General features: G+C 46.5%; 2 protein-coding genes across 6 annotated transcripts in view; one reads left to right on the top strand and one right to left on the bottom strand.

Moving 5' to 3' along the window:
- Positions 1 to 454: 454 nt before the first annotated feature.
- nfx1 (nuclear transcription factor, X-box binding 1) lies at positions 455 to 9390 on the bottom strand. Its single transcript, XM_030099521.1, has 23 exons — positions 9162 to 9390; positions 7619 to 8530; positions 6816 to 6977; positions 6528 to 6605; positions 6298 to 6403; positions 6095 to 6166; positions 5884 to 6023; positions 5697 to 5796; positions 5394 to 5611; positions 5174 to 5271; positions 5058 to 5088; positions 4888 to 4970; positions 4497 to 4605; positions 4209 to 4328; positions 4047 to 4126; positions 3728 to 3958; positions 3339 to 3412; positions 3158 to 3259; positions 2874 to 3011; positions 2720 to 2786; positions 1095 to 1240; positions 907 to 1011; positions 455 to 668 (listed from the first exon to the last, which is right to left on the bottom strand). Exons 1-23 carry the CDS (start codon positions 9178 to 9180, stop codon positions 593 to 595), a joined length of 3267 nt encoding a protein of 1088 aa, XP_029955381.1. The 5' UTR covers positions 9181 to 9390; the 3' UTR covers positions 455 to 592.
- A 3768-nt stretch (positions 9391 to 13158) lies between these two features.
- asap1b (ArfGAP with SH3 domain, ankyrin repeat and PH domain 1b) overlaps positions 13159 to 27878 on the top strand; it is a 46145-nt gene continuing 31425 nt past the window's right edge. For 4 of the 5 annotated variants that reach the window (XM_030099519.1, XM_030099516.1, XM_030099518.1 and 1 more), the window contains exon 1: positions 13159 to 13388. In XM_030099519.1, the coding sequence (XP_029955379.1) occupies positions 13263 to 13388 (126 nt within the window). In that variant the 5' untranslated portion in view covers positions 13159 to 13262. The remainder of the gene's footprint in view (positions 13389 to 27878) is intronic. The other variant, XM_030099517.1, reaches the window with a different exon arrangement.

Here is a 27878-nt window from a genome sequence, read left to right as displayed (position 1 = left end):
CAAACGGCCCATTAGGTTGGAGAGCAGGATCCCGGGGCCGGAACCAGTCCAGACCGGGTCAGGTCTGACCTGGAAACACCGTCCGGGCTCCCGCCGAACGAAGAGCGAAGGCAGCACATCTGGGTCAGAGTCGTGCTTCAGACGGAGCTCTCTCTTTCTCTCTCTCTCTCCGCAGTGCAGCCCACTCACACCCACCCTCCACCCACCACCTCCAGCCGCACAGGTTTACTGCCGGAGCTCCGGCTCAACACCAGCACAGAGAACAAAAGGTTCCTGAAGGCTGAACAGCGGCGGCGTCACTGTTGACACCTGAGCAGCTTTTATGAGCCTCTCCGAGCAGAATACTGAATTCATATTTAAATAAAATGGACTTTTTATTAAACTGCAGACGGAGGAGTTGATCGCCCCGACACACTTTCAGTCTCACTTATAAAAGCAGAACATCACACCTTTGAAATATTCGCAAATGTATCTTTATTAGTTTGTGAGACCAGAGGAAATATTGACTGATCTTGGATTAAAACCAAACGAGCCTTTTTGGCAACTGCAGATTTAATGTTTCAAGTTGAACCTGAGGATTTTCTTCTTCGTGTCAGTCCTGGACGTCAAAATAATCGATAACAGGCTCTTCCTTCACGGCCTTGGACCAGGTACTCTCACCGGTGACCCTGTGTTGGGGACAGCGGAGCATCAGACACACAAACATACACTTGTTAAACTACATCGCTCACAACTGATGGAACATCAGACGAGACCAGTTCTGTAAACTCTACTGGTTTCTGAAGTGATCATAAAAGACAGTATTCACAGCGCTCCACTTCTTCCAAACTTGTGAGGTTACATTTGTTTAAATTCATTTTAAAATAATAATAAATAAGTCTCTTCAGAGCAGAAACAAAGACGTACTTGCTGCTGTGCTGTTTGATATGAGCGATGGGGGGAGGGGCCCTCGCCGCCGTCTCCCGCTCTATCAGGGACGCCAGCGTCGCGTTTGGACAGGCCGACTTCCCCCTGAGAGCGGAGCAGAGATACACAGGCACATCCTCAAGCGTCCCAATCAGCCGTTTCACTGGAGCGCCGGCGGACAGTCCTACTTGTTGGCTGTGATGACCACGTTTCTCTTGGGCTCGCTGTCGTAGCTCACGCTCTCCACGCCGTACACCTCGGCCAGCTCGTGGATGATCTTCCGGTGCTCTCTGTTCATCGGCGGGAAGCAGTGGCTCTTCTTCGGCTGTTTCCCCTGCAGGCGTCGGCAACAGGCGTCCGTCAGTCGGTTCACATTTTCACATTCAGAAGCAAAGCGTTAATGTCTTTCTTCTTTCAGAGTGAAGCTGGATGTGGGATCGCTGTGTGCGTTTGACAAACGGCCAACAGAGCAGTGTCAGGCATTGTGGGATTGATTAGGATCAGACTTTATAGTCCACATCAATCTGATCGTGTTATTCAGTGTTTATTTAAAAGGAACAATCCGAGCTTACAACTGGAAAGAATTCAATCAGACTGACGAAACAGGCGGTTTCATAAAGTGGTATCCTACAGCGGTGATTCGTGTGTGTGTGTGTGTATGGCATTTGGCTTGCATTAAAAGAAAAAGATCTAATGAAACAAACAGCACTGCTGCAGCTAATGCAGGACATGAGGACAAAAGAAAACTTCACAGAAAAACCCAGGTTTCCATCTGGAAGAACTGTTTTTCTGGCTGCTTTTTGATAAGAAAACCATTTCATTCAGGGGAAGAGAGTCATGAACGACACTTCTTTATCCTTCTGACATCTTCAAAATCCACAGCTGGTTCTTTATGGAACGTGTGACAGAGGATTCACTAAGCAAGATCAAAAATAGCAGAATATACAGCAACTGAATCAGAAAATAACATGAAAACATATGAAGATTGTGAAACAGGTTGTTGTCTCACATTTGGATTAATATTACAAATTTGCCGTAAATTCTGTTTTTCTATGACAGGATAAACCTGTTGCTCTCACTAAACGTGCAGCTGTGCTGAAAACACATGCCAACTGACTGAAGAAAAAGCAAAGGTCCAACAATACTGATGCAGAAATACCGACTCAAAGGCTCCTATATGAAATTCCTAAGCAGCCATTTTCAAGGTCAAATCTAACAGCTTCTGTCGTTCAGGCTACAAAACTCCAGAGGTTTTTCTGAAATAGGGACACAGATGGAGACTGCTGCCAGAAATCTGCACCATCATTTTCTGACAAGCTGCTACGAACTCTTTAAATGTCACAGATGTTACAGCGCTCCGTTTATCTGAAACTACTCTTCTTGTGAAGGCAAAAAAAAAATAAAAAAAAATTAATCATGTCTTTGTGAAAACCAAAATTTAATTAACTGATGTGTTTTTGTCATATATAAGGAATGAGTCATTGGAAGAATGAATCAGTAACAATAAAAAGGGAGATCTACTTGAGTATCCACTAAGGGAACAATAAGAATCCACTTTAACACTCCCGCTAAAATCATCCAAGTCTTTGATCCCGTTTCAAAATGACCTGAAGAACATAACAGATCTTTTTACATGATTGTTTGTTCTCAAAATGTTTCAAAATGCTCACAAGTGAAAGATCAACGTGAAGCCTTCTTCAGTGGAACATTTTCCAGAGCCACCAGCAGAGGGCGTCTCATATTCACATTCATTCTAAGTTCATGTTAGAAGCATTTGGTTTTTATAAAAAGGGATTTTAAATGATTGCCATACCTTATTTGCAAGCTCAACAAGATTTTTTATCTTCTCTTCGACTTCAGTGACAAATCTGAGGTCTTTCCTAGAAGACAGAAAGGAAGAAGCGGCATGAATATCAAGGATTGGTTCCATTATGCGGTCTGCTGTGGCGGCGGCGCGGAGCTCGGACCTGGCGTCGTCTTTGAGGCTGTCGCTGTACACGGAGGTGGAGCGAACGCTGAAGGGGTCGGACGACGGCTCGATCTGCAGCGCCTCGGCCAGGCGCCTGTTCCGCTCCAGCGTGGCACACTCCTGATCACATTCCAGCCTGACGGACATTTTTAAAAGATCGCATTTTTAGAGGAGAATACTCGCACACCATTTATTGTAACTTCCACTAAAATGTAAATGAAAAATGTATAATCTATATAGTGTAAAGTCCTGAGTTTGACGTAATTTCCTGCTTGATCCTACCTCGTCTGTTTTAGCTCCTTCTTGGAGAGAAGCGGCCCGATGTCCATGGAGTTGCCGAGCTGCATGTCGGACAGTTTACTGGCCACAGCGATCGCTGCGTACCTGCAGCGTAACAGCAGCAGTGGGTTTAGCAAGGTGAACCTAAAAACAAAAAGCTGCACGTAATGAAAGCGACACCGACTTCTGGTAGGAACTGGTTGCTTCAGTGCAGGCCACGGTTTCCTTCCTTCGACCACAGGCGCACTGCAGAGCAACCTGCGGAGAACACTGAGCTTTAGACTCTTTTAAAGGTTAATTACACACGTGAGAAATTCTGCCTTTGTGAATGGTCTAATTGTTAAATTAATCATTCGCTGCAGATGAATCATTTCCTCCATGGTAGACGTTTATGACAGTCGCACAGTTTTAGAGCAGATGTCAACAACTGCAGGCAGCCTGCAGGAGCGGAGACACACACACAGCTGGCCCGCAGAGCGACTGGACGAGAATTCATCCGGGAGAGTAAAAGGCGATCAGGAAACAGCGAGGTTACAGGTGGGAGGAGGAGCGTTTGACGAGCTCCAGCTGTACCTTCGCCGTGCAGGTGGTGCGTGGGCAGCTGCTGCCCTTGTGGCAGGGGGCGGAGCAGGGGTGGCTGCAGTCTGGACGGGGGAGCGCGCAGGGCTGCTGGCAGCCGCCGTCCGCCAGGCACTCCCCCCGGTGGCAGGTGCGCTTGCAGCGGTGCATGTCGCAGGGCAGCGTCTTGCTGCAGGTCAGCCCGCAGGAGATGTCTTGGAGGTGACAGGGGATGTTGCTGCGTTGCTGCGAGTCAGAGGAAAAGAGCCTCGCTGTATTTCCAGGGATCGGAATAAGACATGGTGGAGGTTTGCGAGCGGCGGGGGGGCTTTACCTCGTGGTTCCCCATGCACCATTTCTGAGTGAGGTAGGTGCAGGGGGGACATTTCTCTTCACTGTGGCAGTTGTGAAACACTACGTGAGAAGCAGACTTTAGGAGAGCGCTCGCACTCGGTCAGGGTGCAGCTCCGCAGAGCGAGCAGGAGGCTCCTCTCACCTGGATGGTCACACTCGTGTCTTCTGGTACAGAGGTTTTTGCACTCTGGAGGCTTGGTACCGCAGGGGATGGGTGGGTAGAGCACAGAGAGCCCACAGTGGCACGTCAGCTCGTCAAAACCTGCATTAAAGACCGAAAAATGACACATCAGATACACCAACACTGAGGGAGAGACTACAGCAAAGGATAATGCTCAAACCAAAACCCTGTTCTCTTTTCATGGACAGAGTAACTAATGTTTTTCAACTTCTCATGAAGAAACCGGGAGTAAGTGACTGCGGGACTCACTGGATTGCCAGCAGGGTTCACAGTTTCCACGGTGACAGGGCTCCTGGCAGCGATGGAGGCCACAGTTCAGCTTGTAGCCGCAGATCAGGGGGCACTTGTGCTCCGCGCTCTGAACAGAGCCAGACAGGGAAACGGTAAGGTTCACCTCAACTCATACACGAAATGCTTTCTGCTCTTTCTTTAATGTGCTGCAGTTTGAAATGTGGCGCCCTTTACAGAGAGCGTACACCGCACTATAGCAAAGCTGGAGCATAAAACTAGATTCTCCAGTATAAACACATCAGAAAGAGTTCTCTTAAAAGGGTTACGTTACATTCAGGTATAATATTCAGCACAAATACACTTTCTATATTCTTCTTCAATAATTTATTTTGCAAAAGAGAATACTCACCACACAGCAGAGCTCGCCACATTTGTGTCGACCGCAGGAGCGTTTCTTGTTGCAGCGCCGCTCACAAGTGAAAACAAGTTCGTCTGAAGCAAACGAACAGTCAGAAATGAAACTTAAGGCAGGAGAGGAGACGTTTGACACACCTCCATCTACTGTTCTTAAAATCTCACCTTCTTTTTGGATTTGTTCACACGGGACCTCCTGAAAAACAACAACAACAAAAAAAAGGTTAAAAAAAATGAAGCAGTGATGCAAGAAAAGGTTCTGCTGGTATTTTTCAACACACCTTCATCTTGGAGCCACAGCGGCACCTGACAGTGGAGGTCAGAGAGCAGGGCCCACAGTCGCCCTCGTGGCACAGCTTCTCACACAGATGGATGGTGTCTGAAACACGACGACGGAACAACACAAACACAGAGAAGACATTAACAGTCATATTTCCCTCTGAAAATCAAAATTCAACCACACCCTTCACATGATCAGATGTCGGCGTTTGTTCTTCTCACCGCTTGAGCCGCACGGCAGGGGTTTGCTGCAGGTCCTTCCACAGGAGGGGATGGGATCGGAGCAGCTTCGCCGCTCGGAGTAGCCCAGCTCCAGCAGCTTGGTCAGCGGCGTCTGGCCGCACGGGCACGTCTTCACCAGGGACGGGGAGCGAGGGCACGGCTGGCACGGCCCCCGGTGGCACACCTGCTCGCACCGGTGAGCTTCACAACTCAACTGCCTGAAAGGAACCAAAAAACACAACGAATGATGAAAAGAAATGTGCATCAAGCATCTTACCATGAGTGCTGCAGAGTCAAACTTACTTTCCACATAGTTTCTGACAGGAGAAATGTCCCGAACCGTCAAATCCTTCTTGGTCTGTGCCACACAGGACATCTCGAGTGGCAACACCGCAGTAGCAAACTACACAAAAACACACAAAACAAACTCATTACAACCTGCGTAGATTGTGATGCATCTCCAGTGCGCCCCCGCCAGAGGGAGACTCACCCTGCTGAACCGGCAGCTGGCAGGGCTGGCACGCCCCGCTGTGGCACACCTGCACGCAGGTGTGTTTGACACAGTTGAGCGCAGCGCCGCACACTTGGTCGCACTGCAGCACGGCGGCCTGGCCGCATCTCATCGGCTGACTACAGGGAGACGACTTGTTCAGCATTGAGCAGCAACAGAAGATCGAGCTCAAATTTAAAAGATCCAGTACCTCGTTTTCCCACAGACGCAGGATTTTGTTACGAAGGCGGGACACTGAGGACAAGGTCCGGGGTGACACAAGCTGAGGGAAAACACAGAAGGTGTTTTAATGAACAAGTTTACACCTTTCATGAGCAAACTGATTGAAAAAGATTTAAGTGAATAAGGTTTTTTTTTTTTTTTTTCCCATTTCATTTTATTTGGAAGGCTCACATGTTGCAGGGATGGTGGCAGTCCACTCCACTCCTCTTTTTGCCACACATGTCACCACAGCTGTGGGGGATCTCATTTCGCTGAAACTCTGGGTTCGTCACTTTACCTGCCAATCAAATACAGAGGAAATCGTGACGATGTGATTTCTCTTTCTGAGTATCAGGACGTCTTTATGCTGCTGTAGAAAAACACAGCAGGTCTGGTGGAGCATGCAGGAGACAGATACACACCACAGAAGCAGGAGTAGGAGGTCGGGTGCTTTGTTGCGACGTTCTGGCAGGCTGGACAGCGCCACCCTTCAGCTGAATCTGCAAAACAGCATTTTTAGCATGTGAGCACCATTGTTTTGTTTTTTTTAACTAAACAGAACGCTCTGCGCAATGTGATGACAACACAAAAACTCCATTCGGCCTCAATGTTTTCAAACAGCGGTAGGAAACAATGGAATGTTCACTGCATGAGCCACATCGACCACCAGCCGGTTATGCAGCGACCACACAGACAGTCACGAGCCGTACCGTCCGCCTGCGAGGCCGGGGATCGGGCCCATTTCTTGATGCAGTTCAGGTGGAAGACGTGGTAGCAGCTCTGGCAGCTCCACACCGGCGCCATGACCCGGATGATGTCGCAGCAAACCATGCACTCGTACTTCTCCTCAGAGAGCTGCTCGATCAGGCAGCCTGTGGAGACAGAAGGTCTGAGCTTTAGGAGACAGCAGCCCAGGCTGAAGCAAATGTAAATCTAATCAGAAAGATGTGAAATCTCTTGAAAGGAGAATTTGTGATTTCTAGAATCTTCTCCATCACACTCATGCTGGCTTAAACCCTGTTGTGTAAAGCCGTCAGTGTATTTTCATCAACTTACAGTCATAGTGTGACTTTCATGGTAATTTTATGTCACTTCGGGTAGCTAGCTTTCACTGATGAATGACAAGAGGCATTTCTACCATCTGCTGTTGAGTTTTGGCTTTCAGTGTTGCGTTATGTCTACCATTACTAAAGCAGCTCTCCTTCAGGAGGTCATCTAACGGGCCAGACAAGACAACTGACAGGCTAGTTGTGGCTTGCGGATGACACCTCTGATTTAAGCGATTCCTGTCTCGCTAGTTTGGAATCAAGCCACAAAAAAAATAAGTACAAGGACAGAATAGGAGTATGTGGGGATAAGTGCTATCCTCAGCGCGGCTGCATGCTGCGTCATGATACTGGCATCAGCAGGCACGATGAGTTTCATTAGTGACTCGTGAATAAAACTCAATTAGATCAAAAGGGAAATTTTTTAGATACCTGTGGAAGGTAGTTTTCAGAAGTTTGAGACAAACCTGTTTGCGTCTCTTTGCTCTTGGGCACCTTGTCCCAGCTCCTCTGGTTGTCTTTGTGATAGTTCTGTTGGTGTGGTCGTCGGCCCCCTCTGGCCTGAGGAGCTGTCAGTCGTCCTGACGCTCTTCCTGCTGACTTGTGAGATGATGTGCCGTGGTCGGAGTCGTCCTGGCCGCTGGCGCCCCTTTCTGAGCCTTCCTCCTCGTGGGCTGGTGGCTTTGGAGGTTTGATTGGCCCCTGGCGTCTCTTCAGATAATTAGGGTTCTTCTGATGACTATTTTGTTGATACTCTGAGCTTGTAGTGTTTGGCTGAACTCGTGCATTTTTTTCAGAAGAAGTGTGTGAGCTCTGATTCTCAACTGCCATGTTGTCTTCCTTTAAATGAACTCTCCTCTGGTGCTGCTCTTCTCTCCTCTGCTCATGGCCAAACTTCCGCGGTTTCTTCGATCTGGCATCTTGATTTTCATTTGTTTGATCCAAATTCCGGTTCACATATCCGCTCCGCCAGTTGGGTCCATCGGGTCCATCCATGGGACGAGCACCTGAGTGGTAAGCTCCTGCATATCTGTTAGTGTCACTGTGCGGGACAAAGTCACTTCCTCCTTGCCATGAAGGACCTGAACTACCAAAGTTCCCATTGAATCCTCGGTTACCTTCTCTTCTCCCTCTTCCTCTGCCTCGTCTTCTGGCTGCGTCCTCTGCAGGGTAGGGAGGACGGTAATACTCAGCAGAATTGGAAGAGTTCTGGGGGGAATACGGGGTATAGTTCTGATAAAAGTGTCCATAATGTTGTGGAAAATCATGACTATCACTGCTCAGGTTTCTGTCGCTGTTGTTTCTGGGTCGACCTCGTCGAGACTTGGGCTGATGTGGCTTTTGATGCGACGATCCATCTGGATTGAGGTTAGGTGGGTCTGCAAATAAAAGAAATTGGAAGTGTTAGAAGCCTGAAACTGTCTACACTAAAATTAGTAAAATCAGTAAACCAATAACTCTTAGGTCGAAACAAAAAGAAAGCCCAGTTATTTAAATTACAACATGAGCCACAAATTATTCCTAAAGACACTCATAACTACCAAAGGGGTATCTAATACATCCTAAGGAGACAGTGTATGTCAAAAATAAACACAAAATCTACACACAGGCATCTGAACAGGTGTTTCCTGAGGAAGCTACTGCACGCCAGAGCTCAGACATCCATCACCTTTCAATCAGTCATCAATGAATTTAAGTTAAAATAAAAACCTGAGTCACCGGTGACTGCTGAGCTACGCAGTTACAGATTAATAACCCCAAATTAAAGTGTGCAACATCTCAAAGGTCACTGACTTTCTGTCACGTCAGTTCCGACGCGTTCAGGCGCTAAGCTAACATTAGCATCAGAGAAAGCTAACAGACGTCAGCTCCAAGTTTGAGTTAACAAACAACCGCTGGCTGACAAAACCACCTTTACCAGGCTAGATAAAGCCAAGCTGTTTTCACACGATAAGTATGACTGTCCTCTTCACGACACAGCTGAACAGAGACATGAATCATGTGAGGTACCTGAGGAGCTCTCGGCCATTCAGTTCCAACTTCTCGTTTCTGCCACAAGTTTGTCGACGGGCAGCTTTGAGAGCGATGACAGGCGGCTTCAGACGCGGAGCGACAAAATACAACTTCCCTCCTTGTTCTCGGGCTGCCGAAGCCGTGGAAGACCCCTCTGAAGCGGCAGATTACCCGGACCAGGCGGCACGCAGGGTCCGGAGACAGGCGAGCTAACAGCGCGCGCTGGATCAAGTCAGCCAGAAGACGAACGGGAACTTCCGGTTCGCCTTTTATGTAAGAATAAAGCAGGCGTCCTGAATTACACAACAATATCGTTGCTATTATAAAGATTGTATTGCATAAAAATTATAACAGTAAATAAAAGTCGTATGTTTTAAGGGAAATTGTTTTTGTTTTGTTTCTCCCTCCCAAAGTCTATTAAATGCGCCGTACAAATAAAATGACCGGAAATCAGAAAGTATCACTTTTGCAATGAAAAAAATCACAATAAAGAAAATTTATCATTAATTTTGTTGAAAAAAAAACTACCATTTGAATTATTTTTTTTTAACTTAGTAAAACACCTAACACGTGATGTTTAATTAGACCAAGGATGCCAAAAACATATAAATTTAGAAATTAAATACAGTATAGTTTCATCATGCCACAATAACATTTAAATTTGACATTTAATGTTTTTATTTATTGTGGTGCAGAACATAGATGATGAAAATTAATATTTTCACAAAACCAAACAATAAATACCGAAATTTATACAGTCTCAACATAAAGTGAATTTCAATTACACTTATTGGAGCAGATCATCCCCCCAACCCCCACCCCACCTAAAAAAAAGAGGGAAAAAAAAGAAGAAGAAGGGAAAAACTTCTGTTTTCGCAGTTGCATTATGCATGGATTTGAGGTGAATAGTTTTCTGTCTTTCATGGAAGCATCACTAATGTTTCAGGGTTTCAGGATGGGTCTCAGTGTCATCTGTCTCCACTACTCTAAAGAAAGTTGTTTAAAAAACAGTTTCTTTCTTTTTAAAATAATAAGGATTTAATTGGAGGTTTGGAAGGCTGGATAGGAGCGTATTGCTGGTCACTTCTGGTCCATGGATCTCACTTTTGATGTCCTTAAACTGGAGCGTAATATACAATAGGTGTTCATGTTTATAGCTGCAGGAGCATCTGAAGAAAAAACGGCGAATTGACAAGGATAAATATTGCTAAAACAACACTTATTCTGATTGTAATATTGTTAATTTTTTAATGAAAGGACAAACCTTTCAAAAATAATTAATATTTTGAGAACCTTTGCGCTTGAGAAAAAACCCATCAATGCCCACATGGTGGCGCTTCATGTTTGGTTTTCTGGTTTTCTACCACTAAACAGTGGATTATTCCAGATGGATTAAAATTACAATGACATAAATTCCTGCGCATTTCTGCTGATGTTTCCCTGAATTACACAAATAACACTTTGTCTGCAGACTGCATTCATGGAGCTTTATAAAGGAAGAGAAAGTGAATTTGAATTAATGAAAACTTTGACTAGTTCAATGTGAATTGACGAAGCTGGAATAAACTTTGAGGATACTTGTGATTAAACATCAAGCCTGAGTTGTGTCCACACACTTACACACTATACATTAGATCACTGAGTTTGGAAATGGCAGATAATCCTGGCAAAATATCAACAGGTGTCCTTCAAAGCCTGATAAGCTGTCTCACAAGTAGTGCTAACTAGTTAAAAGAGTCAACGTTGTGTTTCTTGACTACATCAACTGAGGAAAAAAAATAATGGGAGCTGATGGTCATATGAGAGTGTTATATGGTGGTAACTGTATCAAAAAGTTAGAAACTGAGAAACTATTGCGTCTGTTAGACAGAATTGAACTTTTTTGAGTCCTAATGTTTAAAAAGATACAGTCGAACAAAGATTATTTTCTTTAGTTATCATACAAAAAAAAAAATGACTGATGTTCCCTGAAAGTAAAATGATGAACAGACAGTCCGAATATAGATTTATACCTTTCAAGTATCACGCAAACTAGATAATACTGTGAAAAATACCCCCCAAACTAATATGATCAATCATTATAGTTGTGATATGTGTGTCTACTGTTGCAGATCTCACCAACATCTCAGCTCACTCTGCAGTAGCTCAGCGCAGCGCGCATGCGCAGAGCGGCTCGGCGCCCCGTTAGGCAGGCGCGGTGGGTGGGAGAGAGAAGTCCGTGAAGCGCGCAGGAATGGACACACGCCACCAGAGCAGACAGGCCGTGGTAGCAAAATAAGATTCACTGGCGACATTTTTCATTTCAAAGAATGTATGTTTTTTTTATGTTTTATGTGCACTTCAGTTTCTGTACATGGATTGTGTTTTTTTTCTATTATTGCAATGTAATATTCATGTATCAAATGCACAACATTTTGATGTTTTCTTGTTGTGCTAATCTCAGTATGGCTGGATTGGAGCGATGTACAGAGATGTACAGGATATATGTCTCATAAACAAGATAATATTTATGTCTGGAGATGGGTTCAATGTTCATGTGTCATTTTGTTCCATTTATTAAAACAGGCTAAGCAAAGTTTCACTCTGACCTCAAAAAGCAAGCAAACGAAACATAGACTCATCCATCTTTGCTATTCATAGTAATTTTCTGTGTTTGTGTTCATATGAGCTGTAAGGGGTTGATAGCCTTGATCAGAGACCCACAGGAACCTGCCAGCAATGAGATCTCTAATCCCAAGTCCACTTCTTTAACCTCTTGGCCTCCACTCCAGTCAGAAAGTCCTAACATAAGGAATAAAAGTCCATGAATGATAAACCCAGATTTCAACATTCAATTTTGTTAAACAAACATAAAAGATGTATACAAACCTACAGTCTGAAACAAAAATTGCAAATTCAAATTAGGTATTTTCAAAGTTAAAATACTAAATATCTGAAAAAAAGACATTTCAATATGCATTACATATGGATGGAACATATGGATGATTGCACACATACTATTGTTAAAGGAAAACACTGAAGCAACAGTGAAGTGCATCAATAAATTCAGACTTTTAAGCTATGAAAATGCAGGTTAAAAGATCAGAATATAAATTCAAATCATATGACGTGATTTTCAAAGTGATTTTTTTGGAGTAGATTGCACTTGAGTATTTGAACATGCGCATAAAAGTACCACAAAGCGTGTTATTGTGCGTATCTGTAATTCATTATGTTCACTTCTCCTGAAAGCTGGACCAACATTTGCCGAATTTATTCTTTCTTTTTTGCATCCTAATGACTTTTTATGTCTTAAAAATGCGCAGAGAAAGTGGAGGACGCGCGCGCGCGGCGCGCGGTGTTTTTACGCTGAAACTCCGGGTCGGACATGGCGCCTCCTCCCGCGCGGAACTTCACTCCTCCTTTCCTCCTCCTCCTCCTCCTCCTCCGCCTCCACTCCTCCTCTGAGCAGCTCTGAGCGCGGCCGAGCAGCGGAGTAGAGCCCCGGACCGTGTCTGCGCCAGCCTTTAGCTTCAGAAAAACCCCCGCAAACCGCGGCCGGAGACGACCGGAGCGAGCCCCCGCCGCGCTTCCACACCTCCCGGGCGCACCGTGGACTATGGTGGACGGCACCCAGCGGCTGGCCACGGAGGACGGCTTGGACGACGGGCGCCTTATTGCACATCTGTAGAGCATAATGAGGGCATCCGCTATTCTTCGCGGCGGCTTTTCCTCCGAGCTTTAGTTACAGACGCGCGGTGACACCGGTTCTGAATGTGTCGCGTTTAGGCATCATCCTCTCGAGGAGCAGACACGCGCCGAGGGGACGCAGCCCACAGACACTGAGTGAAATTCCTCCTCCCCTGGCCCCCGGGGACCGTCAAGTCATCTGAGAAGTCATTTGAGAAGAAGACACGTCTTAATCATCTCGATACTCAGGCGCAGTTTTGAGGGAAAATCGTGGGGTTTTTTTTTTCGCTTTCGTTCGCTTTCTTTGTTTCTTTTTTTTTTCTCTCTCTCTCTTTTTAAATCTCCCATGTTTTTGTCTTTCTGAACAATCATCGCCAACCCTCCCGTAGGCATTTTTTTTTTTCTTTTTCCACCCCCTCCAGTTAAAGGATGCCGGATCAAATATCGGTGTCCGAGTTTCTCTCGGAGACGACAGAGGATTACAATTCCCCGACGACGTCCAGCTTCACCACCCGCCTGCAGAGCTGCAGGAACACCGTCAGCGTGCTGGAGGAGGTAAGGCCACGGAGGATGGATGGATGGACGTGATGGAGGGAGAAGCCTCGTGAAACACTGCAGCCACTCTCACTTTCAAACCTCCTCGCTGAGAGAAGCGTCTCTGAACGCGATCCGCCAGAAATTCAACTGTTGACAGCGAGAGATGTTTTAAAGCTGCACATCAGAAACCCAGAAACCAAAATAACTGCACCTGTTGCCCTTTTGAGGGCATTTTTTATGATATCTGACCAACAATCTGAACCAGAAATATCTCCATGCACAGTGTGTGTGTGTGTGTGTGTGTGTGTGTGCGCGCGCGCGCGTGCACGAAGGTGAACTCTCATCTCTGTGTTTCATCTGAGTGATTCTTACTCCTCTTTCTCTCCTGATATCTGGAGTAATAGCAGGGGGGTGGGGGTGGCTTTGTGTTGGTGAGAGTGCAGGGAATAGAAGGATGTGCACTCAGGCCTGCAGCTCACTGTGCTCACTATTACATAACTCACAGCTTCAGAGCATGCTGCCAGGATGTGTGTGAGTGAGTGTGTGTGTGACACACAGAGAAAGACCTGTTCTGGTCAGATCTGGATTGAACCGTCTCAGAATGATCACTCCTTTCACACACACGTACCCCAGTGCATTGAACATTTCCTATATTGTGTTTAAGAAAGAGTGAGCTCCTGATTGCGCCTTTACGATGCTGTGTCACGTTTGATCACGTGTGAATCCCGTAATCAGGTCTGGCAGGTGGGCTCGCTCGGGAGCGTGGTGCCTGTGTTTTCCCCATCTCCTCCATCTCTTCCCGTCTCCGCCACCCATTGCCCTCTGCTGGCATCCTTCCTGCTCTGATTAAATGGAGCATCAGACCGGGGGGAGCCCACACCTTCGCCGTCGTCTGTTCAAGCTAAAGCATGACCTCATTTTCTGCGCTATCTGCAGACGTGAATGACTTCAGGCCCGCAGGATGAAGTCAGGTAAAGCAGGGGGGGGGGGGGGGGGGGGGGGGGGGGGGGGGGTGTTGACTGTGATCCTGAGCCGCTCATCTGTGTTGGTGTAGCTCGGCTAAATGGAGGTTATTTTGGAATCACGGCGACTTACTGTTACCGTCTCATCCTTTGTGAACCATTCGTCAAAATCAAGATGCTCAAACTGCCGGTGTTTCCATACGGCAGTTGGAACTAACCGGACTGGAAGAGGCCTGCAGCACCGGCTTGTTTGAGGTCTTTTTTTTTTTGGGTTTACTTAGGTAAAGAAGTCGACAGATCACATGTCAGCGGTGAAAGCAGCCTGACGATAACCAGACATGGCGTGTTAAAAGGAGAAAACGCAGGCCCCGTCCTTCCCTCGGCTTACTAACAGACAGTAAATCTCACACTCGTTGCCATCCATCACTTTACAGCTTCAGTCTTTTGTGACTTTATTATATTATAACATTGGAGAATCCACCAAAACAGAGCCGGGGCCTGTGTTTATCCCAAACCTGGAGCGCTCCTTCAGTCTGCTGACTCTAACAGGGAAAAAGCTTGCATCATGAATCACCTCTCTGGCTCCGAGCCTCCGGACCCAGAGACTGCAGCAGCCCAAACGAAAAACATCTGTTGGAAAGGGCCGCCATGTGCGCTTGGCTTCGGTAGCCGCTCTGGAATTTTCGCGGAGATCACATGACAAGGAAGACCATTATGCTGGCACCGAAGGGAGAGCAACATGCTCCTCGGCGTTCAGACAAAGACGAGATGCGCCCGAGAGCTCTCCCTGGAGGAAGTCGGCCTGCCGGGTCGCCTGAATCCGTCGGACGACCGGCCTCGAGCCACGAACGCCCCCCAGACGAGCGTCTCTCTTCTGAAATTATCGGTCCCGTTTGATCCCTTCTGAGACTCGCTTGCATCATATTCAGAGCGAAGCCGCTGCAGAGAAGCAAACCGCCGGCGGCGGCGCCCGAAGGAGAGTTTGTTCAAACCGTTTCCGGGTTTCTGCTGAGCTCCAAAGTTCTTCTCCCCAAACTCAGAGCAGTCAACACTTTTTTCACCCCCCCACTCCCTCCCAGTCGTTTCCTCGGTATGTTGACAAGGTAAATTATGCAGCGGTATGGTGTGAATATTTAATAGTGTAACCCGAGGGGGAGAGTTGACCCGTCAGTCTGTGCACACCTCCACTGAGTCATCCTGGATCTGCAAAGAAAGGAAGAAAACCAGCCGCTGCGGCGACGCGTCGTCTTCATTTCGCCACCATGTGTCAATTATTGATCGCCGGGTAATGACACTGAGGCGTCCGTGACTCACCGGCCTCCACCCGAGAGGGTTCTCCACCCCAACGCTCCAAGATGTTGACTGTTTACCGTTGGATCGGTGCAGAGATGTGGAAAACAATGAGCAGCGAGATGGAGAGTTAAAGTTGTTAAAAATAACCTTCCCGGCTGTGCTGTGTGGAGACGCAGGAGATGGGGGCATTGTGTGTGTATGTGTGTTTGTGTGTGTGTGTGTGTGTGTGTGTGTGTTTGGTGTGTGGGTGGTAGACCGGAAAGTGGCTGATGTGTCTGGGTTTTATTTTTGCTGTCATGCTTGGTGCAAAGCGGTTCTTGTTTTGTCGCTGTGGTGTCCACTTCATTTCCTCAGAAGCACTTAGACGTAAACACCGGGTGTCGAGACGACGTTCTCTCGTTTCTAATTTCCTCTATTAATCCATGAACCCGACCGGAGACGCGCCGCATGGAGTAACTGTGACCAGCTTCAACATGTTGATCCGTTTCATGGAACCGGTTTCGATTCAAAGCTGATGTGAGAAGTCATCCTGAGTTCACTGACTTGCACTTTCTGCTCGACTTTGGTTCTCCAGTATGCGAGAGGAGAATAAATGCTGCTATTTCAAGGCCGCTTGACCTCTGATATTCTGCTGACTGTCCTTCCATGAGCATCTATTTACATCCACAATATAGCTTTAGCTGCCAAGATCGTCGCCATTGAAGCAGTTCGAAGGACACGGTCTGCAGAAAGCTCTCCTCTCCAGTTCTTCACTGTACGGCTCTTTTCATGAGAGATCACGACGTTTCAGGATTCAAGGCAGAGTTTGTTGATTTGAAACAATAGTGACATTTACGGCTGAGTTTTCTGTCGTGCGACTCAATAATGTGATTGAAACTCTTCCCTTCCGGTCCTGATGTGAAGCCGGATTTACTGAAGACGAGTCGTTACCGAACTCGGTGGTGGTTTCAAGACCTTGAGGCCATCTCACGGTGAAAGTTCGTGGTGTTTACAGGATTGTGGGTTATTTGGTCCCTGTCCAACATGGAAATGGATTGTCAGTAAAAACAGTCATTAGATTCAGCTCTGCAGTCCCGAGGATCTCCTGCTTTGTGCTAAATGTTGATATCTGTAATTAGTCCGGCATAAACTGCCTCTTGCAGCTCGGGAATGTCATAATTACCTGGATGTTTCCTTCCAACATACAAAACTAGCAAAAATAATAACTAGGCCCTTTTTTTCTTTATATTTATGTGCTTCCTCTGAGCCGCTCCTGCTCTCTGCTTCTCTGGGTGATGCGAGTTAATATTAGCAGCAGCGGCTTGTTATTCCCCCCGAGGGGGGATGTATTGTCTCTCCCTCTTACCCCACAGATGGCACTTTGCGTCACACGGGTTTCTGCTCTCCTAAACCGCAGAGAGCCGCCGCCGCCGCCGCCGCCGCCGTCGCTGCGGCACAAGGGAAGCCCTCTCTGCGCCGGCATTCCTTTGAGCGTGCCTCTCGCGCCACATCACATGGGCCGGGGCAGAGAAATGTTGACTTTTCACCATCGCTCCGCTGAAGCGTGGCTTCGGCCCGACCTAATAGGCAGAGAGGCCCTTTTATATTTTTCTGCTTTTATGTAACGGGTCTTTTCACCGGCTGTATTTTAAGCTGCAGATGCAGCTTTTCCCCCCCCGTCTGTGTAAATAAATAAATAAATAAATGAATAAGGGAAAGCGGTGAATGAGGAGCTTTATTCCGAACCGCTGCGTGTTCATGCTGGAATGAAAAGTATGGCCTGAAGTCGTCACTCGGGATGAAAAAGCTCCATGTTTTCTTTAGTTTTGTTTCTTTTGTGTTGCCAGGGACAGGCTTAACATTCCTCTCATTCTTTCAGGAGCTCCAGCATTTGTTTATGTCATTTTGTTTAAGTCGGTGTCACTTTAATCAGGAGCTGGATTTCTTTCTTTCTTTCTTTCTTTCTTTCTTTTTTAAAGCGTTTTCTTGCATAGTTTTCTGATAATCTTGAGTGACACATTTTTTGAGCAATGTTTTCTCAAAAAAAGGGGAAAAACAACAGGTTTAAGTGTGGATACACTGAAAACTGTTTGAGTTGTATCTTTATTAAACATGTAGCCAAGATGATGTTAATGCTAACTGTACATTTTTTAATATAAGATACTGTTTCTGTGTTTTCTGTTGAGGGCTTTGTGTAAAATTAGTGAGAAATCACTGATGCAGCAGTGAAATGTGATAATATTGTTACAGATGTAGCATTAGCATCAAAATAAAACTCTTTATGTGAATTTGACAAAACAATCATCATGATTATTCGGCACAATTCTCCCGAAGAAGTGTAGGACCATTTGTTGAATTTTGGAGATAACAAATCTGCAATAAAAATCCAATGTAAAAAATAACAACATAGTTTCCAAAGATTCTACTCCGGTTTTCATCTTAAAGAACTTTAATTAATGAACTTTAAATGAAACAGCAGAGCTGCTTTCTCACTATTCTATAAAAACTAAAAGAACTGGACTGTAGACAGGCTGTATGCAGCTTTAAGGAGCGGTTCTATATTTATATTTCAGCTTGTGACATTAAAAAGCATGAACCACTCAACAAAACATCCCATAAACCAAAGACAACAATGCTTCTTAACCTTATAAAAATGGAAAAATGATGTTTGTTGCACATATTTTCTCATATTCATTTTGGAGTTTGGGTTATCCACCATCTGTTGTTCGGTTTGTGTGGATATAATCACATATTATTGTAACCTGACGGATCATTTCCTGTAATGTCTTCTTTCAAACACATTTAGAGCATCCATTCTACTTGAACAGGCTTGGAAATAATTCATGTATTGTTTTTTTTTTCTCTCATTTCATCTGAGTGATGTGATAATACCGTATACGGCAGCGTTGTGGTTAAAAAAATGGATGCATTTGAGGTTAAATGGTGATTGAATTTGCTCTTAAACGTGGATGTGTGTTTGTGTGTTTATCTGTTTGCCTTCTGATAGACAGCTGACCTGTCCGGGGTGTAAACTGCCTTCACCCATTGTTAGCCAGGATTAACTCTGGTGCCCTTCGACCCCGAACAGGATGAAGGGGTAATGACTATGGATGGATGGATGGATGGATGGATGGATGGATGGATCGGTATTGAAGAAATTAATCCATAGAAACGACTTTCTCTCTTTCAACAAAGCAAACCTAAAAGTCCAGCAGCGTTTTTTTTTTTTTTTTAATCATTGATAATTATCTTTGTGGAAAATAAAAGGAAACGTGAATCTGCTTGGTGTGTGTTTGTGGAAGGGACTCGGAGAGCAGATTGGGGGGTAAAACACACACCGCTTGCCAGTGATAACAGCCCGAGGACGTCTGTCTGAAACGCCGGCGGCACCTGAGGCGCCGATGACGCGCCGTCATGTGAGGCGGCGGCGCCGTCACATGCAGCATCCCGTCCGGCGGCCGCAACAATGGCCGCACAGATAGATGCATAATTCCAGCTTTCTTCTCCTCTTTGGTCATCTGTGCGTCTCAAACAGAAGAGTCGGCTGCTTTCGTTGACCGAACCTCCCCAGCATCACGTGGGAGGATCTTTTTTTTTTTTTTTTTTTTTTTACAGTTCATGTGTTTCGCCTGCTGGGGAGTTTATCCTGATTCTACTGAAAACCAAATGAAATGTGCATTTGTAATTTTAAATACTTTCTTGGTGCTTGATTTGGCTTGATGCGTGATCTCAGTCTCCCCCTCCTCCTCCTCCTCCTCCTCCTCCTCCTCCAGAAACGAGGCGAAAACAATGAATAATTCAACGGTACGAGACCGGTTTTTATCATACTGGTCTTTACATAACCAAACTGAGTGCTGGCTATTTAAGGCTCCTCTCTGCAACACTTGCCAGCGAGGAGCGCAGCTGTGTCAGGTTCAATTATTAATGAAGTTATGGCTTTTTATTCATCATTTGTCCCCGGTGTCGCCGAACCCAGTGAATCATAAAGGGGTGAGAGAACGGCAGCGTTTTCTTTCCTCCCTCGGCACCGTTACTCACATGACATCTTGTTCCAGTTAAACCGCATCATAAAAAAAGGGACATTTCCAAGATTCTCAGTCGTAACTTAAATATATTTAAGACCAGGAAGTCACTGACGCCGTTGTGTTCTGTGTTTTACTGCGGTTCTAAGAAAAAAAAAGGCGAAATTTTGTGAAAGTGGTGAAAATGTTTGCTTTTCTCAACAGTTATGCTTCATGTTTATGTTTGGGCGAAATGTTTAGTTTAATTGATTTTCATGTATTTTAAATGACTGCTGCTCAGTGAAACCTCTCTCCAGAAGTGAAACGAATGTCTCTAGTTTGGTTGGATATTAACTGCGGGCACTTTTGTTAAACAATTATTTGGCTTTTCGCACCATCTGTTTGACACCACGGGATAAAATATGGCTCGGAAAACTGTAGCTTGCCTTTATTTGGGGAAAGCCGAAAGAGGCGAATGTGGAGGATTTCCAGGTATGTAGATAAGTTAGACACATCATCACAAAGCCACTCCAAGAATGTGCTGGAGATCACAGGCCGATGACACAGGGAGTGAAAAGAGCATCGGGAAAGGGGGGAAATGTTTGTGTAAATTTCCCGGCGTAAACCTCGGAGCCCCTCTTTAATTTGTTCTGTCGCAGCGGGAGGCGCGACCGCGTCGTGTTTGTCGGCTTGTTTTTGCCCGTCTGCAGCTGAAATCTGATAATCGGTCCGCGGGCCACAGCTGTTGGCCTACCTTCCTGCCACAGCTGCACTTCGTATATCATCAAGGACTGTTAGCTGGCAGCGGATTAGCCCCGGACCAGATTCTGCTCCGGCACTCTGATCTCCCCCCCCCCACCCACACCCACACCCACACCCTACAGCCATTCGCCCAGATTTAGGCGAAGAAGAAGAGTGGGTCAGCCGCGTTCACATCTGTCTGCAGCCTTCCTCACATGGTGTGAAAGTGCCCTGTGACGAACAGCCATTTTAATCCCTGACGGCGTTCGCGCTGGTTTGGAAGAGGCCGACGGACGATCGGGTGGACGTTATTGACTTTGGAACGGTCACCGTCACTGGCCCGGTCGTAGTGAAGGAAACTACTATCGATTTTATTTTTAATTACTCAGCAAAGTGTTATATCATTGGCGTGGAGCTGCCAGAGCGTTCAGTTCTCACAGACATGCTCCCGGTCTGCTTTCAGCTGCAGCTCGAGTGGCGGCTGTTTGAAATTAGGTTTGACTCTCACCTTTAATCATCAGTGCAGGATTGAAGTGAGTCCAGTTCTTTGATTTTATGAACAAACGGTGCCATTAACTGCCAACTCGTCCAACCTCACTTGATCCCAGTAAATCAGATGGTATCTTACTGTTGGATAATTACGTGTTCCATCAATATTAGACTTTCAGCGTCGTCCCGTGGCTGTTGTGTTGCTCTTCTCTGTTTTTAGTTTTGCGTGGTTGCGTATTTCAGCTCTAACAAAGCACCCACAGATGCTCTTCCTCCTCCTCCTCCTCCTCCTCCTCCTCCTCCTGGCTCTTGGCTTTTTTCTGGGATTACATCAGTAGTAACATTGTTGTCTTGAAGGACCGGCCTGCAGGACCCGGGGACAGCGTTGTCCTGTGACGACTGGCTGTCTCGTCGTGGCCTCAGGGGTAAACACTGCATCTCTGTCTCCCGCTTTGATGGTGTTTGGCCCTGAACTGTGTCTGTGAGTGTGTGTGTGTGTGTGTAGTGCAGCTGAACAACTGATTTTCACTCAGAATACCTCCTTGTCCCTCAACCTGCAAGTAAGGTCGTCCAGGCCTGCAGGAAAGGCGTCGATGGTCCTTTAAGACGAGTTGCTGTTTTCCCCTCATGTCATTTGAGGTTTGTGTGTGTGTGTGTGTGTGTGTGTGTGTGCGTGTGTGTGCGTTCTCGTATTTCTATCCTTGTTGGGGCCAAATGTCCCCACAAGGATAGCAAAACGTGAAACGACGTGCCTTGTGGGGACCTTTTTCCGGTCCTAAGTAGGAGAAACAGTGTTTTCTTGACCATGTTGTTGTTACTGAAAAAAGTAAAAGTGCAAAAACATTTCTTTAGGGTTAGGCTTTGTTGTGGTGTGGGTTAGGGTTAGGGTAAGGGTCAGGGTTAGGGGCTAGACATGAATGGGAGTCAATGGACGGTCCCCACAAGGATAGAAATACAAGACTGAGCGTGTGTGTGCGTGTGTGTGCGTGTGTGTGCGTGTGTGTGCGTGTGTGTGCGTGTGTGTGTGTGTGTGTGTGTGTGTGTGTGATTGCGTTGCGTCACTTCTCGTTCGGCATCACGGCGGCAGCAATCCGAGCCGCCGCGTTTGAAAAGTTGTCAGATTGGAAATGCGCTCAAATCGCAGAGCGAGCTTTTTGTCCACTGGCTTGTCTTGAGAATCCAAATGGCTCGTAGGAGTAGATACACCTGTGGTTTTTTGGAATAGCGGCTCTCTCGCCCGCCAGAGTCTCATAAAGTGTGAAACTCGAGACTCTTCTGCCGAAAAAAAAAAAAAAAAAAAAAAAAACTTCAAGGAATGCTGTAAAACGCTGAGCAGAACGGACGCCTGCGACTCGGGGCCGAGGACTCCTGACTTAGTGCGGCGCAGAAACGTTACTCACGGGCTGGAAGAAAATACTGCCGCTTCAAGTGTTTTTATCAGGGGAGCTTGCACTTCGGCTGCAGACCCGCGGGATTCACAATGCAGGTGGCCGAGCGGCAGGAGGCTCTATCAGCTGATCAATGATAAGTAGACACAAACCTGGGGTAGTTTATTTTAGCTTATCTTTCATTTACATACACGGGGGTCGCCGGGCAGAAAAGATAAACCCTGGTTGGTTTCTTCGTCTTCTTGTGGAGTATTTCTCTTTCGCAGTGCAATAAATGATCAATATTCAGTGTTTCTCAGAGCAGCAGCGGTGTTATCTCTCTGTGGTTTCTTATCTTGACAGTCATCAGGTAGACTCATTTGACATTTTTGAGGTTTGTGGGGAAACACAACTTCTTTTTTTTGCTCTCTGAACTGCACGTGATCTGACAGGAGACGGGTTTGGAGGATTAATTTAGAGGAAGGGATTCAGATTTCCATTAGAAGCTGTCTCTTGTGGTGAAACTGAACAATTTGGGTTCGAAAGGACTGGTGAATGTGTATTTTTCAGCAAAGGAAGATAAAACTTTGGCTTTTTGTGGTTGGTGTTATGTCTGTGAGGTTCACTTTATCCGAGACTCCTAAAAATGGAGAAAGCAAAGAAACAAAGGGAGAACATCCAGATTTCACACAGGAAGGGAAATCAGGGCCAACTGACTGTGAAAACACTATTTCTTATTCTTACATTCCATAAGGTCTCTACTGCTCAAAGCCACGAAGCGGTGTCTGTCTAACATCTGTCATGAAACCATATAGAAACTATTAAATGTTCACTCAGCTGCGAGTTCTTCCTCTTATTGTTGCGCCGGTGGCCAGTAATTGAGTAATCCAGCAGCTGCGTGGTGTGAGTAATGACTTCCTGCGCGGTGAGCTCCGTACAGACCGAAGGTATGCTCGCGCTGCTCGATGCTAAGCGAGCGAAAGCACCAGCGTGTGGGTGTGATTGTGAAAACGAGCGGCGGGTGAGAGCGCGGCGCTTGCGGAGTGAAGCCGCCGAGTCGTGCGTGGCTCGACGTCCCCGCCTCACGCTCTCGGTCGAGGGCCGCCGCTCTGCGGGCTGAACGCGGTGACCCCGGCGAACTCGACACCGACAAACACACAGCTGAGCATTTCCCTCTCCGAGTGTGAAGATTAAGAAGCGGACGGCCAGACTTTGATTCCTATTGGTTCAACCTGGTGTGTGTGTGTGTGTGTTTAGCAGCTATTGTTTTATTCTCCAATGTTTCTCAACAGTTGTGTTTCGACACAGAGCTGGCCGTGCCGCCGGTCAGTTCCAGTCGCGTTGCGCTGCAGTCGAAAGCCCCGACTGTCGAAATCTCGTTGTGGTTTGGACTTCCTTGCGGGACGTTCAAGTGCTAATGGAAGGCTGCCACGAGTGTGAATAGTGCTCCGAGGAGGAAAGGCATCAGTGGGCTTTGTTGCTGGAAAATGAAACCTAAAGGGAAACAGAGAGAGAGTGAGAGAGAGGGCTGAATGCTGCAGGCGAAGCACAGGGGGGCGACCGAACGAGGCCTGGGCGTCTCGCTAAAGGGACAGTTTAGAGGATCTGGTGAAGTCAGTTGAAACACTGCAAACTGAATTAAAATCATGTACAAAGGATAAGGGTTGATCAATGAACAGAAACGGTTTAGAAGCTCTGTTATACTCATTTTGCAGGTTGAACATTTCGGAGGCTCTGCTTCAAGGAGACAGCATGCCTAATCCGTCTCACATTGGGCGCTTCGTGTTTGGTGTTCATGCTTCAGTCGGGTCGCACCTGGTGACCCGATTTCCTGATGGTCTTCGTCTGGACGGCAGCTTTCTTATTTCCACACGTACACTCCACCAACCAAGCAATCGCCCTGTAAAGTTGCCAGTATGATCATGATAAAAACTATACCGCTGATTTAAAGTCGTGAAATTGCAGATGTGTTAAGTATTAGTGCCTCACAAAGCTCCCTGGAAAAGTCATTCCCCCTAAAGATTTGAACATTGACCTTTGTACGCCTGATGTATTGTCCTGCAGCAGGTTCTTTGATTGTGATATTCTCTAAAATTACAGTAAATAAACCCTGTGATTTCAGTTCAGCAGCTTTTGTAGCAGATCCACAAACCATCCCACTGGTGTCTGTTGCCCAATTCATTTGTCATTTCAGAAAAAAAAAGGTCATTGCAAGTCAATTGATATTAAGGATCCTGTGAACATTAATCTCACTTAATCCAGTGGTCGTCCTGATACACACCTTTTTACTGTGCGTGTGTGAGAAATAGGCCATCTGACCTCAGCTGCTTTTGGAAATGTTTCATCCTCTCGTTTTTTTTTTTTTCCCCCATCGCGCCCGGGGAGCTGAGGGCCTGGCCGGCTGCAGACCCAGAGAAAGGGATGTGCATTTGTTTCCTGCCAATGAAAACGGCTCCCCGCCCTTCCTGCCTGAGTCATGCCACATAGACTCAACCAGCAGACACACACACACACACACACACACACACACACACACACACACACACACACACACACACACACACACACACACACACACACACACACACAGACTGACTTATCTTTTATGTGTCTTCACCAGACTGACCCAATAAGAGAAAATTGGTTTATTTATGCGACAGATGGGACTGTATGGCCCTTTTTTTTTCTGTATTGGTATTTTGATTGTTGGATCAGCTTCTATGTTGAATCTGGACACGAAGAATGAAGAAGCTCTCCTGCAGAAGGATGCAGATATTTAATAACTGGCTTGACAGCTGGATTAAGAAAAGGATGGTTGTTTTTGCCTCTAAAAATGGCACAGCGGAAGTGTTCTGGCTTTGTGTCTGAGCTGCGGGGAAGTCCTTTGATAATCGTGCCCCTTCCTGTTTTCTTCTAGGAAGTCATTTGCATTTTAGCATTCCTGAGACGTTTGCTCGTCCGCCGCGCGCTGGGTGAAGGGTACAGTCCGCCACAGAGCAGCTTCCTGTTGTCTTCACACTGAAGAATGTTCAGACCACCAGGTTTGGGTGCAGAGGTCCGCCAAGGTATCGCTGGAGGACGGCTCCAAACGGCGGATGAGGTACCCACCGTGTATCCCCGTCCGGTGGTCAGCGGAGTGTCATCAGACTTGGCGCTGACGGGCTCGGACGCTTCCTGCTTCCTGTCGAAGGGACGGCTGCAGGGGAAGCGGCAGGGCTGCCGGGGGAGGATAAGGCTCCGTGCAGGAAGCGTGAAGCTGAGACGACCTCCACTCAGTCGTACCCGGTTACTCCAGCACCCCCCCCCCCCCCAAGAGGATCTGACCTCCTGTGCTTTTCTCTGTGTTTGTGCGGCGTTTGGGAACCAGGAAGCCTGCGTCATTGACCCGCTTGGCTCACACTTTGGCTTGTTTGTGTGACTGTGTTATTTTTTTTCTTTGCTGCAGTAACCAAGAACTTTGTTGTGATTTTGAGTTTTTGGAATACCAGACACTACAGACCTCAGTGGAAGTAGTCCTTTACAGGTTTTCTTGTTGTTCAAACACGAAGAGGCAGCATGCATGAAGAAAAGTTAATCAGCTTCTGCTGATACCTTTAGAAAAGGAGAGAAATAGTCTTCCTATAAGTGTCTTATAAATTTTGAAGGACGGTCATTTGTGACCTGAAGGCTCCTGCTGGTGACTGACTCTCTTCACGCTGAGACACTGGCGTCCCTCACCTTCACTCCACCTCCGACTCCCCCCCCCATCTCCGCTGCTCACATGTTGCCTTTCAGATTGATGCTCCCGCACTCTTTCTCTCATTTTCTCCCGACAAATCGTCCACATGTGTCGCTCTCTGCATGGGTGGAGTGACGAGCGGACGCAGATGTTTTGGCATTGTTGCACTTTGCTAATCCCCCCCGGGTTGAATGGGAGCTTGCCATTGGTCTCCGGCCGATTTAAAAACAATCCCTTTGACTATATTCAATAGCTGTCAGCTTTTGGAGAGAAGAGTTTGGATGCATTCTTGCGTGTTGCCAAGGGTTTGCAAAGAGTATGTGCCAAGATTTCATTGAAAATTTCATTGATTTCCTCTTTTTTTTTTTTTTTGCCCTAAAAGTGGAGCGAAAACAGCTTGGCAGCTCTGACATCTCTCCAGACTGCAGCACTTAATTTACAATGCAAACAGTTAAATGCCTAGAAAGCCAGTCGATGTTTTGGATGAGTCTTTTCATTAATGGCGCGGACTCGGTGCAGCGTGGGTGACCCTTGGGGTGGCAGTGCCAGCCGCTCTCAACACGAGCGCCACAAAGGTCGGTCGGCCCGCTCGGTCTCTGCCGGGGGCTTTTCATCCCAATCAGCACGAGGAAGGATGTTCGTCGTGTCGTAAAGCGGCTCTCATGGAGGAAACACGGCGCGTTAGTCAATGTATCAGCTGTTAGAGCGATCTAATCTGACTTTTACGCTATGAAACATCCTATCTAATCACTTAAACGGACTCCGCCGCACTGTGTTAGGAGAATTATTGCTTCCTTTTCGACACATCAAAGACAACAAGCTGAATGTCCAAGGTTGATTTTCTTCCTTTTTTTTAATGCAGCAACTTACGATTTTGTACAAGTTACAGTTTTGTTACATCAAGGCAAGAAATACAGCTGGAGTGTCATGCAGATTGGGAATCCCACAGTCTGAGGTCCTCAGATCGCTTCTGTCTCAGCAGATTCAGCTTAAAACTTCTGTAAATGTGTTCAGTTTGTCTTTAGCTTGGATAATGTCCCGTTGTCTCCAGTCTCTGGGTCAGCCTGACCTAACTAGCTGTCGGCTGCAGACTTGATAATGTTGTTTTTAATATATCAGCCTATTTCTCTCTGAATGATGAATATTTACTGTTCTTCCTTTAATGCTGTGGTGGAAACAACTGAACGATCTGATGAGTGGGTCAATCATGTGTTCAGAGAACTGGCCTTATGTATACAGTCTTTCATTATTTTTTTTTTTTTTTAGTTTTCATCATTTCAGCGTTCTTTCATGCTGTTTGAAGATCGCCGTCACAGCAACCGTGTCAGGATAATAACAGCCAGTGTCACTGTTGCCAAAATAAGGCTACTATTACATCTTCAGTTTGGCCTCGGCCTGACCGGCCTCCTGTTCAGTTGAAAAGACGTGAGTCTGGGTAATGAGGTGGTGCAGTGGGGGGCTACGCGACGGCAGAGCCTGTTCCCGTGTGCCGAGGGATCAAAGGACTCGGTCCTGGCTCAAAGGTCCCTGCGGCAGCAAACTGCTGCTGCCATAATGAGGGAAGAGCCATGTAAAGCTGTCCGAGGTCGACCAAGGATGGCTTAATGACAGAATGAAATGTAATTAGCCAATTGTGTGTGTGTGTGTGTGTGTGTGTGTGTGTGTGTGTGTGTGTACTTTTAACCGACTGACCTTGTTATAATGGTGTTTTTGCTTATCATCCATTACGAGTAAAACATGGCGGACTTATGGCTCCATTCCCTGCGGTTAAAACTGGTGGGGGAGAAGTGTCCGTACTGTCGTACTGCGTCCAATTATCTCTTGTTTTTCCACGGCGAATAAGCCGATAATAGACGCAATATAGGCAGATGGCGTTCGGCGTTACAGATGATTTTCATGATGTTTTGCCGCGTCTCTTGGCTGTTAAGCTCACTGCAGGGAGATGCTTGACCTCAGCA

This window comes from Salarias fasciatus, chromosome 9 (genome assembly GCF_902148845.1).
Source record: "Salarias fasciatus chromosome 9, fSalaFa1.1, whole genome shotgun sequence".
NCBI lineage: Eukaryota > Metazoa > Chordata > Actinopteri > Blenniiformes > Blenniidae > Salarias > Salarias fasciatus.
Note: the sequence above shows the minus strand (reverse complement) of the source record. Positions and strands in the feature narration are given on the sequence as shown.

What these genes read in the sequence shown, in the direction of transcription:
- nfx1 (XM_030099521.1), bottom strand. An exon ending in GTGGCGAGCTCTGCTGTGTG is followed by an intron (nt 4,606 to 4,887) that starts GTGAGTATTCTC and finishes GGCTCTGTTCAG; the next exon opens with AGCGCGGAGCACAAGTGCCC. An exon ending in GCACCACCTGCACGGCGAAG is followed by an intron (nt 3,413 to 3,727) that starts GTACAGCTGGAG and finishes TGTTCTCCGCAG; the next exon opens with GTTGCTCTGCAGTGCGCCTG.